Here is a 13,029-nt window from a genome sequence, read left to right as displayed (position 1 = left end):
TGCCCCCTTATTGGTGGTCGGTGGAGTATTGCCCCTTTATTGGTGGTCGTGGAGTATTGCCCTCTTATTGGTGGTCGGTGGAGTATTGCCCCCTTTTTGGTGGTAGGGGCAGTATTTGCCCTTATTGGTGGTAGGGGGAGTATTGCCCCTTTAGGTTGGCAGGGAAGCTCCTTACATTTGTGGTCCATTGGAGGCAGAATGTCCTATACATTGGTGGTCAGTGGTATAACTCCCCCCCCCCATCCCCATTATTAGTGGTCAGTGGAGAGTCCCTCCCCCCGCCCACCTTACATTGGTGGTCATTGGAGGACATTGCTGGTTCTGTTGGTGATTGGTGCAGGAACCCTTGGCAAGCCCTAGAGGAGCCCTGGAGGAGATAATAGGCCGGTCTAAGTCATGTGATTTAAAGGAGCACCCCTCTGAGATCCATGTATGTATCCTTTGATCTTCCCTCCATCTCCTGCACCTCGGATATATTTCCTTATAGTAACAAATATAAAATTCCATTTTACCCTAAATGATCATTTTGTGTTTAGGACCGAGCAGGCAAAGGGTTAAAATCTCTGCCCCTCCACCCCCTATGAGTGACCATTCCAAAAAGGGGTTAAAGAGTACCTGTCACATGCAGCACACCTATTCTCCTATCTCTCCTGTGCTGGTGTCCCCAGAACAGGAAGTCGGTGACAATTGCAGAATGGGGTCACTGACTTTGATATTACAGATTCACACAATCCGCCAATGTAAGGGGGGGGGGGTATTCCACTGCATTGAAATCTACAATAAATGCCCCACACCAGGTAGGGGCATTGCATTCATGTGGGTGAATCTCAGAATGGGTGAATGGGCCCCTAACAGATTAAAGTCCTCATTTACCGATGTTGGCCCAGTGGTCGAGGTTCCTCCAGTTGTCCATGTGGTGGCCCCCGTGTTTTCTCAGGTTGTCACGCAGTGCGCTCCTTCTTCCAGGACTCCCCCGGGAAGCAGACAGGTCCTCTTTTCCTCTGGAGAACCCCCGCACAGAAAGGGTGTCGGGGTCCCCCAGGAGGAGGAGCGGGTGGTGGATATCTGGCAGCATCGATGTGGCCCCCCGTGGGCTCCGAGCACTCAGTCCCGCCATAAATGAGCAGCACTCACCGGCCACCGACTACAAACTCCTTGGAAGTGACCGGATCAACAAAAGAGTTGCTGGGGAAACTCAGAACAGACCCACAGGGCCCGGGGAACAATGGTCACCGGGGTGACACATTCACATCCTTCCAGTTCCCGGGCCAGACACAAACCACCATTGTGTGAATAACAGCTCAGCAATCCTGCCACCTTCAATGATTCAAATGTAACAAAAGTGTGACACACAACAGGAAGTGAGGAAATCTCCCCAATGGGGACACCGACAGAGACCAACCTGTCCATCTGAACAAACACGGCTTGGGTAGATTTTTGCAGTGAAAATTAGATGATTTATTCCCTTTTATAAAATTTGTGTGAAATCCTGATTTACTAATGGAGAGTTACATCAGTGGCCAGCCAATGGGATTAGGAAGAAGGCGGCTGTGGAAGGTGATTGGCTGGTGACAGTGGTGGGCGGGCAGAGGCTTAATGACTGCTCAGTGACTACAGGCTGTGCAAATAATGTAAATGATAAAAGCCACGCCCTATGCAAATCTGGACACACCCCTTTCCCCCATCAACCATGTGCATGCTGTTCTGTGGGCGGGGCCAGGAAGAAGCAAGGTGGAGTTAGGGGCTGCCCAACCAGCTGCAGCTCTGTGATGTCTGCACATTTAATGCAGGAGAAGCAATTCTACCTTGTTGATGAGGACCCGCCCACCTCTGGGGTGGGGCTTCCTGGCAGGGTCCTCAGGGGTGGGGCTAACAGGAAAAAGTTACCTAAGTATGATGAACTCATCAGCCCGAGGCTTTTCCTTTCACTGTCCAATCACAGGCTAGGGGAGGGACAAAACCTGTCAGTATTACTTACCTGCTGCAGGGTGGAGTCTCTGTGTGGGTGGAGTCTGAAGATTCTGGGCGGAGCCTCCAAATCCTATCCAGAGCCACTGGAAGATACAAAGCAAAGCAGTGACTGCTCAATGTCCCGCCCAGGACTGCCATGACCGCGGGGTCAGAACCCTCCTTTTTACTCAGGCTGTTGTCACCAGATTCATGGAAATATGGAACAGCAAAGGAGTAACAATGTGATCTGGCCGTGAGCAGTAGAGACGGGGCGGAGGGGCACATTCATGCCGTGTGCTGGTTTATACCCTGGGGCAATAGTGGAGAGTGGGGGAGGGGTGAACATTTTGTCCTGGATGCCCCACCCGAAAAATATAAACCTTAAAGTGAACCTGTCATCAGATTTATTTCTGAATGTGCTGCATGTTGAGTATTGTGATACTATAACCCCCCACCAGGTATAATTACTCTCACACAGATCACATGACCGCCATCCGCTTCTCTCTCCAGAAGGAAGGCGCCATCTCTATCCAGGCATCATAGGGTTAACAATCTACCACCTGGCCTGAGATGCCAGGCTCAGGGGTGACAGTAATATACCCCAGGGCCCCGAATAGAATGTTGGGAGGGTGCAGGAAGCTGATTTCAGGGTTCAGGGACACCGCAGTTGGGATGGGGATGTGATCCCGCGGGGGAAGGGTTACACAGGACACCCCATGAATAGAGTGGGCGGCTCCGGGGCATTCCAGGCCACTGACCCACTTCACACAATGGATGCTTTGTCCCCATTGTCCGCTCCGAGTGACACTTTAAGGCGACCCACTGGGAGTGGGCGGGGCTCTGGGATTTTCACAACGCGTGACCCCCAACCGATGGGACGCCAGACATTGGGAACCAATCAGAAATGTGGAGCGGATCAGATGGATTAGGAGACGCTGGCAGAACATTGTGAGCTCCTACTAATCCGTCCTGACGCCGGAGAACTACAACTCACAGCATGGCTGCAGGGGGGTATAATGCTAAAATTATTATTAACCAATCAGAAGGCGTCCTGACCGATCCAAAAATGTATTTCCCTTTGCATAGAGCTGGGGAATTCAGGTGAGCTGTATGCAAATAGGCTGGCAAGGAGCATGCTGATTGGAGGAGAGTGAGTGAGCAGAGTGATGACCTTATCAGTCTGCTGCTGCTCCTTTCCCATCTCAGGGCTTTCCGATGCCCACATACACAAACAATACAAGTGACAGGTTCTCTTGAAAACTCACCCACTGACACTTACCTCCTCTACACTCCCCCTTTGTCCAATGACTGGCTGACTCCACTCAGAGCTCATTGCCATTCACCTCCCCCACGTGACAGATCTCCGGCTTCCTGATTGGCTGCTTACGAAGGAAGAAAAGTATATCACATGACCCTCCATACCCGGAAGTACAATCTATTTCCTGAACAAATATTATGATTTTTTTTAAAAATCCTTTACATTTGTATCTTGTTTTAAATATATCAAAATATATCTTTTTTGCATATCTCCAGCCACACAAAGAGCCTAGAAACCTACAAATCACAAACATATAATGTCTTGGGCAAATAGTAAATAATAATAGTAATAAGCATTGTCATCTTTCATTGACGTGTTAGTAATAGCCAGCAGTTAATTAATAAATTTTAGCCTTGCCCACAACGCCCATACTAAAGATGGCCGCCCAGCACTCGGTGACGTCAGTGCAGCGCGGCCGGTGTGTGCAGAGGGGGCGTGGCGTGCTGCAGCTGGACACATGAGCCCGGCGCGGAGAGCGGAGGAGGACAGAACGGTGAGTTCTCTGTGTGCACCGGGCAAGGGTCACGTGTCCCACTCTGTCCCCTCATCTATGTCATCCTATACTGTAATCTGTATGCGGCATCCCTATACCGTCACCTCCTCCTCCCCCCCTCCTCCATACAGCACTGCGGGTATTAATAGCCCGGCGATAAGCCTTTCATCTGCTGCGGGGACACGGGGTCACCTTGGAGCAGCAGCGGCTCCTCGACCCCCTATAGGATCCTTTGAGGATTCTTTAATGATCTGCATGAGATGTGAGATCGCCCGATCTGCTATAGGATTGTGTGTATGGCATCACCGGATGGCAGCCGACAATCCTTGTCAAATCGTTACAATGTATGGGCTCACATTATTCTGCCGGTCCATGGGTGGCATGATCGGTCTGTATATGATTGGATTATTGTATGTGATACGATTGGTTCATATTGGTGTATAAATGGCATTAATATTTTAAATATTCGGGGGCCCTTAAGTCTTCCAGTGTGCAGAGCCCTGATTAATAATAATAAAAAGTTTCCCCTCCACCATGCGGGGGGTGACCCCTGCAGTGCAGCCCATAACCCTCTGTACTCACTGTATGTCCTCAGTCCTCCAATCAGCCTTGAAGACTGAGGACATCTTGTGGATGGGATGAGTTACTGCAGTGGGGGAATTGCTGAGTATTGTGACCACATCTGATTTTTTATTCTGGATTTTTTTTTTCTTCTCCATCACTTCTAAAGATTTCCAGGGGGTCGGAGGGGTCAGGGATTGGATTTATCAGAGTGCAGATTGCTGCTGGGTGTACTCATCATTTACAAAGTATCAAGTGATTTGTATAGAATCAATGAGAATCTTTAAAGCAAAAATGTTTCTGAAAGGACGATGCAATGATTGGATATGAAAAATTCTGACTCACCCTCGGGATTACGTTATATTTTAAGATATAAAAAATAAACTGAAGGTCATTTAGCAAGTTGGCAATGGAGTTTCAATAGAATCATGAGCGTTGTGGCGCCCTCCTCAGGTCATGTTCTCTGCTGGCCCTGGCGTGATTGGATGGTGTTCCATAATCTATAGGAGGGTCGGTAAGATGGAGCCATACAGACTGGTGGGGTAGTACCATAGTTGTAGATGGGGTGGTTCTGTTAGAGGTTGGTGAGGTGGTACCCTATGGGGGAAGGCATTGTAATGTTGATTGGTGGTGGGATGGTACCATGGAGTTGATGATATTGTACCATTGGAAGTTGGTAAGGTGCTCAAGGGAGTAGATGGAATAGTTTGGTTGAATGTTGATACTGATGTGTCAGATGGAATGGTACCATTGGAGGTTGGCGAGATGTATGGACGTGGTAGATGGAATGGTACCAATGGATGTTGATGAGATGATACTCATGTGTCAGATGGAATGGTACCAATGGAGGTTGTTGGGATGGGCACAAGAGTCCATGGGATATTATGGTTGGTGAGATGGTACAGATGTGGCAGATGGAATGGTACCAATGGAGGTTGGTGAGATGGTACTAATGCGGCAGATGGAATGGTACCAGTGGAGGCTGGTGAGATGGTACTGATGCAGTAGATGGAATGGTACCAATGGAGAGGGGTAAGATGGTACTGATGTGGCAGATGGAATGATACCAATGGATGTTGGTGAGATGGTACTGATGTGGTAGATGAATGGTACCAATGGAGGTTGGTAAGATGGTACTGATGTTGCAGATGGAATGATACCAATGGATTTTGGTGAGATGGTACTGATGTGGTAGATGGAATGGTACCAGTGGAGGTTGGTGAGATGGTACTGATGTGGCAGATGGAATGGTACCAATGGTGGTTGGTGAGATGTATGGACGTGGCAGATGGAATGGTACCAATGGTGGTTGGTCAGATGGTACTGATGTGGCAGATGGAATGGTACCAATAGATGTTGATGGGATGGTACTTATATGGCAGATGGAATGGTACCATTAGAGGTTGGTGAGATGGTACTGATGTGGTAGATGAGATGCTACCAATGGAGGTTGTTGGGATAGACACAAGAGTCTATAGGATAGTATGGTTGGAGGTTGGTGGGATGGTACAGATGTGGCAGATGGAATGGTACCAATGGAGGTTGGTGAGATTTACTGATGTGGTAGAAGGAATGGTACCAATGGAGGTTGGTGAGATTTACTGATGTGGTAGATAGAATGGTACCAATGGAGGTTGGTGAGATGGTACAGATGTGGCAGATAAAATGGTACCAATGGAGGTTGGTGAGATGGCACTGATGTGGCAGATAAAATGGTACCAATAGAGGTTGGTGGGATGGTACTGATGTGCCAGATGGAATGCTACGCATGGATGTTGGTGGAATGGTCACTGGGTGGATGGGATTTTATGGTTGTATGAGGGTTGGTACTGTAAGGGTAAATAGGATGGTACAGTCGGAGCTCGGTACTATCATACTATAGAGGAAGGGGGATGGTATGGTGCTGGCAGCTGTCATTGGTGGTACCATAGGAATAGGTAGGATGGCATGGTTGGCTGTTGGTGGCATGGTACCATTGGGGTAGATGAGATGGAATTGTTGATGGCCATGTTGGATGGTAACATAAGAGTAGGCAGCATGGTGCCATCGTAGGTTGGTGTGATGATGCAAAGCATTATCTTACACATTGCGACACGTCAGGAATTCATCAATGGAGACTTCTTTCTTCTCATCAATAAATTCCTGACGTGTCACAATATACAACAACAAGATCACGTTTTATTTTTAAAAATCCGTCCTTGCGCTCCACTCATTGACTTTGCCCAGGCTGAGCCGATGCCATTCGTCTGCTGCAACCAGAAGAAAGCATTTCCTCTGTCTTTTTTCTCCCCCAATGACAAGACTGTAGCATTGTAGCCACCTGGTGAGAGTCTGGGGCTGATCTGTGTCAGACATTTGTCATTTCCATCATCTCAGTAAATTGTGACTCTGGATGATTCCTGAACACGGATGTTGCTGTCCTTCTGGGGAGATCCATGACAGTGATCCATGACAAGTCCACGATTGTAGTACAACCTTTGCTGCTTGTATTGCATTGAACAATGGTTTCCCTATTCATGTAATAATACCTAATAATAGCACCTTATTCAAACTGGATGCAAATTACCTGCAATGCCCCATAGGGGGCAGTGTGCCAGGACTGATCCCTACTGTTACCCAATTCATTGTGCTGCTACTTTTTTTTTTTCGCACACATGACCCCGTGGTCAGTCTTAGCCGGGGCCGGTCCTCTCTGCGGGTGGTGTGATTAAAGTTCCCTGTATTATTCTTTGCCCACAGGGAGGGGAGGCAGCGGTGGAGGAGGAGAAGGAAGAGGTCGTCGTCCTGTAGCTGCACTGAACAGCCTGCAATCCTGGATCTGCTAAGCTGACAGCTATGGAGGATTATTCCCTGGGGGGAAGCGACAGCGGCTGCCTGGTGGATGGGCCAGCGGGGCGGCTGAAGAACTGCAGTGAGGAATGGGTGAGTGCAATTCAAGGGCCCGAACCTTCCCGTCTGTAAAACTTCAACATCCAACTTTATGGGCTTTATTTATAAAGCAGTGAATCTGACATTCACTGGTGGGAATTATTGACTGCTATTGAAACACATGGACCTGGAAGATTCCCACCAGGGAATGTCATTCTGGATTGTAAGCTCTTCGGGGCAGGGTCCTCTCCTCCTGTGTCACTGTCTGTCTGTCATTTACAACCCCTATTTAATGTACAGCGCTGCGTTATATGTTGGTGCTATAAAAAATCCTGTAAATTAATAATACATTTTGCTTCTTTGACTTTTAAATAATATTCAAACATTTTTATTTTAATTTTAAAAAATAGTCAACAAAATAATTTAAATTTTTAAAATAATTTCTAAATAAAGTTAAATAAATAAAAATAAATGTAAAAAAAAAGTTTTTCTTGCTTAGTATTTTTAAATATTAAAAAACAAATAAAATACAATTAGCGTCCCTCTGCAGCAGCCCCATAGAGAATGAGAGGTGCAATACCACTAATGTCCACCAGGTGTGAAGTGAGCAGATGCTCTTTCTTTAAGAACTAGCACTGTGTTTTGAGAGATGGAGCAGCTGGGCAAGGTGCCACCCACGAGGATCCACAGGGGACATCTCGATCCTGAAACAGGTCTGGACCTGCCCTTATTATCCAGGAGTTGTTTGTTACTATGTAAATATCTTTTATTTCTCCAAATAAAGATGATTTAAATCGATATTTTTTTGTAATATTTATATTTCAAAATCTCAGAATTTCAATCCGGTTTTCCCCATTGTGATTTCATATAAAGGTGTTTTTTCATAGTCATACCATACTTTGCCAGATGGGGCGTCTTTTATCATCCTAACCACATGATAGCTGACTAGTCCCCAGCCATGTATGGTGCCGGCACACGGAGAGTCTGGCATGTCATGTTCATCCTCCATATAACTAACCTATCAGGTCTGTGCTCTGCTTTTTATATGAATTCCTTACCCTTGATGATTACACATTAGCTGCTCTGGGAAAATAGAACATTCACCAACAAGTTTTATCAATGTGCATTAAATGCAACGCACGCAGAGGGGATCCAGTCTGAGATTTTCAGTTCTAATCTGTTTCGTCTGTCTTGTTGCAGGATAAATTGTACAACCCCAGCATCCCCTCGTTAGGTCTGCGGAACGTCATCTACATCAACGAGACGCACACAAGGTGAGCGAGAACTGAAATATGACAAAACTTTCTCTGAAGACTCTTTTGTGCATTTTGTTCAATTTGATTAACTTTAAATGAATCCTTGAAAATGCACATTCACCGAAATGAATATGACAAAACTTTCTCTGAAGACTCTTTTGTGCATTTTGTTCAATTTGATTAACTTTAAATGAATCCTTGAAAATGCACATTCACCGAAATGACTTTAGAAATGCTGTACTTTACCTTTAAGTGACCCTGTGCTGCCTCCTATACGTGTTGGACGGCTCGCCTGTGTGTGGGTTCCACATCTCCCATAATCCCCCCCCCCCCCCCCAGTAATAACGTTTAACCGTCTCTGGATTCTCAGATTATAATTAGACATGTCACACTAGGAGGGGGGCGCGAAGGATGGTATGTGCGTCTCCTCTGTCATTGTTAATCAGCTTTGAATTGTGTGAAAGCAGCGTTGGGATTCTGCGCTACTGCTGGGGACGCCACTATGGGATCTATTTATAAAGACGGGTATCTTATTAATAATAATAATAATAATAATAATAATAATAATAATAATAAACAGGATTTATATAATGCCAACATATTACACAGCACTGTACAATAGGGGTTTCAAATGACCGACAGATACAGACAGTGACACAGGAGGAGGAGAGGACCCTGTCCTGAAGAGCTTACAATCTAAGAGGTCAGAATCAATTACTGAATCTGGAAGATTCCCACCAGGGAATCTGACCACACTGCTTAGTTCACAGGTTAATCCAGCACACCTTGGACAGTCCCCCCCTCTGTATATGTAGTCCAGGGTCTTCCTTAGGGCGCTTGGGGTTCCTTAAGCATTTGTGTCCCCCAGGTCAATTTACCCCACACCAATTATCTTTTTGGCTATCTGTAAGGGTAACATTGTTCCCAATGGCCAGCAATGTAAGAGGAATTCATCCCACTGACGACCACACTAATATACTGTGAGCCGTGGATATAATCATTATAGAAGGGGTTCCCTGAAGAACTTAAAGGTATTTCAAGGGTTTTCCCATGATAAAAAGGTCTAATAGTTCTTTATATCTCAGCAAAAAGAGAGGATTTCCCAGAAACGCTTTATAAATAATAGAGTTGCCAAAATGAGTATTTTGGAAAAAGGCCACAAAATCAATTTGTCCTTTTGTAAACAGGAGCCTCCCCTCCCTGCTATGGTAAATATTAGGACCAAATTATACAATCCTAAAAAATAAAAGCTGACAGCTGAGTTTTTTCAGCATGGCTCCTGCACGGCCCTATTGACATTGAGCTGCGTATGTAAGTTGTAGGACCAGAATCTCATGATATAAACGTATATAGCGTATATAGTATATATAAATGTAGCGCTGGCTACATGTGGGAACGAGAAGGACGAGCCGCGTGTTTTTGTAAAAATAAATGTAAAGGCGTCACAAGAATTTTTTTATGTGAGATAAGAGGTCTGACTATAAAATAATGAGATTTGTGTTTCTATCACAAAGCAGTGAGATGATTCTGATCTCGTGCCATGAAACTTCTCCAAACCTGCAGGACAAACGTCGGCACTCTCTGACATTTAGATTGTTGGCACCGTTTAATGTCAATGTGCTGAAATCATGAGAAGTATAAAAGTTATCCATTTTATATATATTTTTTTAATTTTACACCAAAAAGAGAGCCGTAAGGAAATTTGCGCTGACATTGTGCAGTAACTTGAGCTGGAGCCGAACCTTTTCCATAAAGTCATCACTTGGTGCCGTTTTGCACAGGGGCCCATTTAATATAAATATAATATAATTTTTTTTCTCTGAGCATTAATGGTTTCTTTATCAAGCTCAGGTTTTAGTTGCTGAATACAAAGAAGCAAACTCTATTTGTTCCGTATGATTCCCGATGGCACATCCGCCTTCTGCACCTCTTGGATTCTCATTCCCGAGTCACGGCCCCGCAGATCTGTTTGCTCAGACAGTAACGCTTTGTCAAATATTGACATTCTCTATAATGTGAGCAGGAAGTCAGCGATGATCATAATAAATGTAAAACTCTAGAGAATTTTTAACTTTAATGGATACATTTATTGAACTCTTGATTGGCTCCTGAGATAATTGGATACATTTTGTGTGTGGATTTTACATCTTCTGTATGAAAGTTTATTCTTTATACCGGTATAATAAAAATAGATATTGTGAAGGTAAAAGGTACGCAGCTAGATACATATGTAGGAACAATTCACTTGCAGATCCTGGACCTCCAGAATATTCAGAATAACAGCTAGGTCAAATATTCTTCCAGGTTTCTGATTGGACGGTGACAGAGCAGAAAAACTCTGATGAGTCATCCTCTGCTCAGTGGCTCGTGTATGCAGCAAAGTCTGATTGGCTTCTACCACTGCCCCTGCCTCTCCTAGGCTTCTTTGGAGGTTTTAACAGGAGGACAATGCAAAGCAAACTTAGTTTGTTACATGCTTTACATAGGAATACAGCGCCATCTGCTGGCCTAATTTTAAACTAATTTTTTTAATGGTGTTTTCAGGTCCTAAAATCTCCATTTTTATATTTAAGTATATACAGTACATTAAATCCAGTGTGTTTTGTGGCTCCACTGGCTCCCTTTATCGGTCCTTGCAATGGTTGGAAGTGGAAACAATGTATATAGCTTTTGCTGGACCATTTGTTAATTTTCATTTTACAAGCCCTGGTGAAGGGGGCCGTGAGCTTCCGAAACGTGTTGGCTTTCATGTAGTTGATTTCACATTGGAATATATTTTTCAAAGGAAACACATATTTATCATATTGGTAGGATGAGGTCCACAATCCAATAATTTGGGGTAACTCTACACCCATAAATCAAGGAGGACGTCTTCTATGTATTTCAAACATGTCCAGATTTGGGCTTCTGTGACATACTGATGGGGCTGTGAAGAGCAGAAGAAAGACCTCATCATCTTTCTGCTGCTCCTTTGCTGCCCAATCATCACTCCTGACCAGACTTTAGTACTTACCTGCAGTAAGGTCACGAGTGTAGGACTAGGCTATTTTTTTATGAGTGGTCCTTGGATTTTTAAAGATTAGTCTATGTGATTTGGAGCCTTTTGACAACTATGGTGGTCAGTTTTTGGGGCCCTGTTGTGTATTTGGTCATCATTCACCATTAACCCCACTTTAACCCAAATCGTACGTTAGATTCCCAGTTGCCCACTCCAACCCAGCCCAGTCATTATTAGAAGTTCTTTTCATTCCCTGTGAACTTTGCAAGAGGGGGGTATCTAGGCGTAGCTACAGGGGGTATCCAGATATTGACCCATATTCTCTCTCCGCTCATCATCTCCGTCCCTGCCAGGGTGAGAGAAGCCATAGAAGCCGTGGCGGCAGAGAACAGTCCTACCGGAACCGCTGACCAAAAGTCCACCAATAAGGTCAAGAGGAAAGCCAAGAAGATCCTACAGGAGATGGTGGCGTCCATATCCCCGGCAATGATCAGGTGTGTGATTGGCTCTCATTACAACATTGATACAGCTTAGATTAACCAGATACTTGTCTTTGCACCCATAACTATGGGCATGGCGGCAGGAGTTCATTGGTCTTCATTTTTGTTCTGGTAAGGTCCTTCCGATGGTGCTGAACAGATCCCCAGGACCTGCTATGGTTGGAAGGTGGAGCATTTCTGGTCGTTCTTCTCCGCTTTACAGAAAACTATTATAAAACGAGTGTAGGATGCCCCCTCCTCCAAATTGATACTCACTTTTATAAAGACATTTTGATCCCCATAGATGCCGGCCCATGGCTTGTATTAGATCTGAGGGCTCTTAGAGGCCGGTACGGAGACTGGGAATGCATGTAGAGCACTTTACTGGCCCTTCCAACCACCCATCTTATGCCTGCTTTGCCTAGAAAAGCCCAGACCCCCAGTGATGACCTCAAGGGGCCAAATTAGGTAAAACTGAGAATATGTAGTCAAAGTTCCCAATAGAGTGAAAACTGGCAGGTGCAGATTAATAGAACATTTTTCTTCTGTAGGCTAACCGGCTGGGTTCTTCTGAAACTCTTCAATGGTTTCTTCCTGAACATTCAGATTCACAAGGGGCAACTGGAGATGGTGAAGAAAGCGGCCACAGAGGTAGGTCACCCTTAGGAGTTGGTTCTTCTGTCTCTCTTGTGTTTGTACCCCGCTCCTGCTCACGATGTGCCCCTCTTGTCTCACCCTGTAGACGAAGGTTCCGCTCGTCTTCCTTCCCGTCCACAAATCGCACATTGACTACCTTCTCCTCACATTCGTCTTGTTCTGCCACAACATCAAAGCTCCCCATATCGCTGCCGGAAACAACCTCAACATTCCCATTTTCAGGTTGGTACCAGCCCTGCAGGCTCAGAGATGCACCGGGGCCCATCTATGGATATCGGTGCTGTAGGTTGGGTTGCAGTCCAGCCAAATTCCCTCTCTAGGACTTTTATTAGTCTGTGGGCCAAATGGAAAGAGGTGACTGATTGTGGAAGCAATGGAAGGGGGAAAGAGGGGTTGGAAGCAATTGAAGGGGTTGGAAGCAATGGAAAGGGGGCATGAAGGGGATGGTA

The 13,029-nt window shown here is 45.4% G+C and overlaps 2 protein-coding genes across 2 annotated transcripts in view; one reads left to right on the top strand and one right to left on the bottom strand.

The window, feature by feature from the left end:
• Positions 1-1,118, bottom strand: part of LOC140339465 (EF-hand calcium-binding domain-containing protein 6-like) — a 13,907-nt gene extending 12,789 nt beyond the window's left edge. Inside the window, exon 1 of the mRNA XM_072424193.1 lies at positions 874-1,118. Coding sequence (XP_072280294.1) covers positions 874-1,117 — 244 coding nt within the window. The 5' untranslated portion in view covers position 1,118. The remainder of the gene's footprint in view (positions 1-873) is intronic.
• A 6,721-nt stretch (positions 1,119-7,839) lies between these two features.
• The window catches only part of GPAM (glycerol-3-phosphate acyltransferase, mitochondrial), a gene marked incomplete in the record, with an annotated part of 22,681 nt that continues 17,491 nt past the window's right edge, over positions 7,840-13,029 (top strand). The window contains 5 exon segments of the mRNA XM_072424779.1: positions 7,840-7,857; positions 8,391-8,464; positions 11,714-11,938; positions 12,475-12,574; positions 12,666-12,802. Coding sequence (XP_072280880.1) covers positions 7,840-7,857; positions 8,391-8,464; positions 11,714-11,938; positions 12,475-12,574; positions 12,666-12,802 — 554 coding nt within the window.

The sequence above is a fragment of the Pyxicephalus adspersus genome, chromosome 10 (assembly GCF_032062135.1).
Source record: "Pyxicephalus adspersus chromosome 10, UCB_Pads_2.0, whole genome shotgun sequence".
Lineage (NCBI taxonomy): Eukaryota > Metazoa > Chordata > Amphibia > Anura > Pyxicephalidae > Pyxicephalus > Pyxicephalus adspersus.
This window is presented reverse-complemented; position numbering and strand designations above follow the sequence as displayed.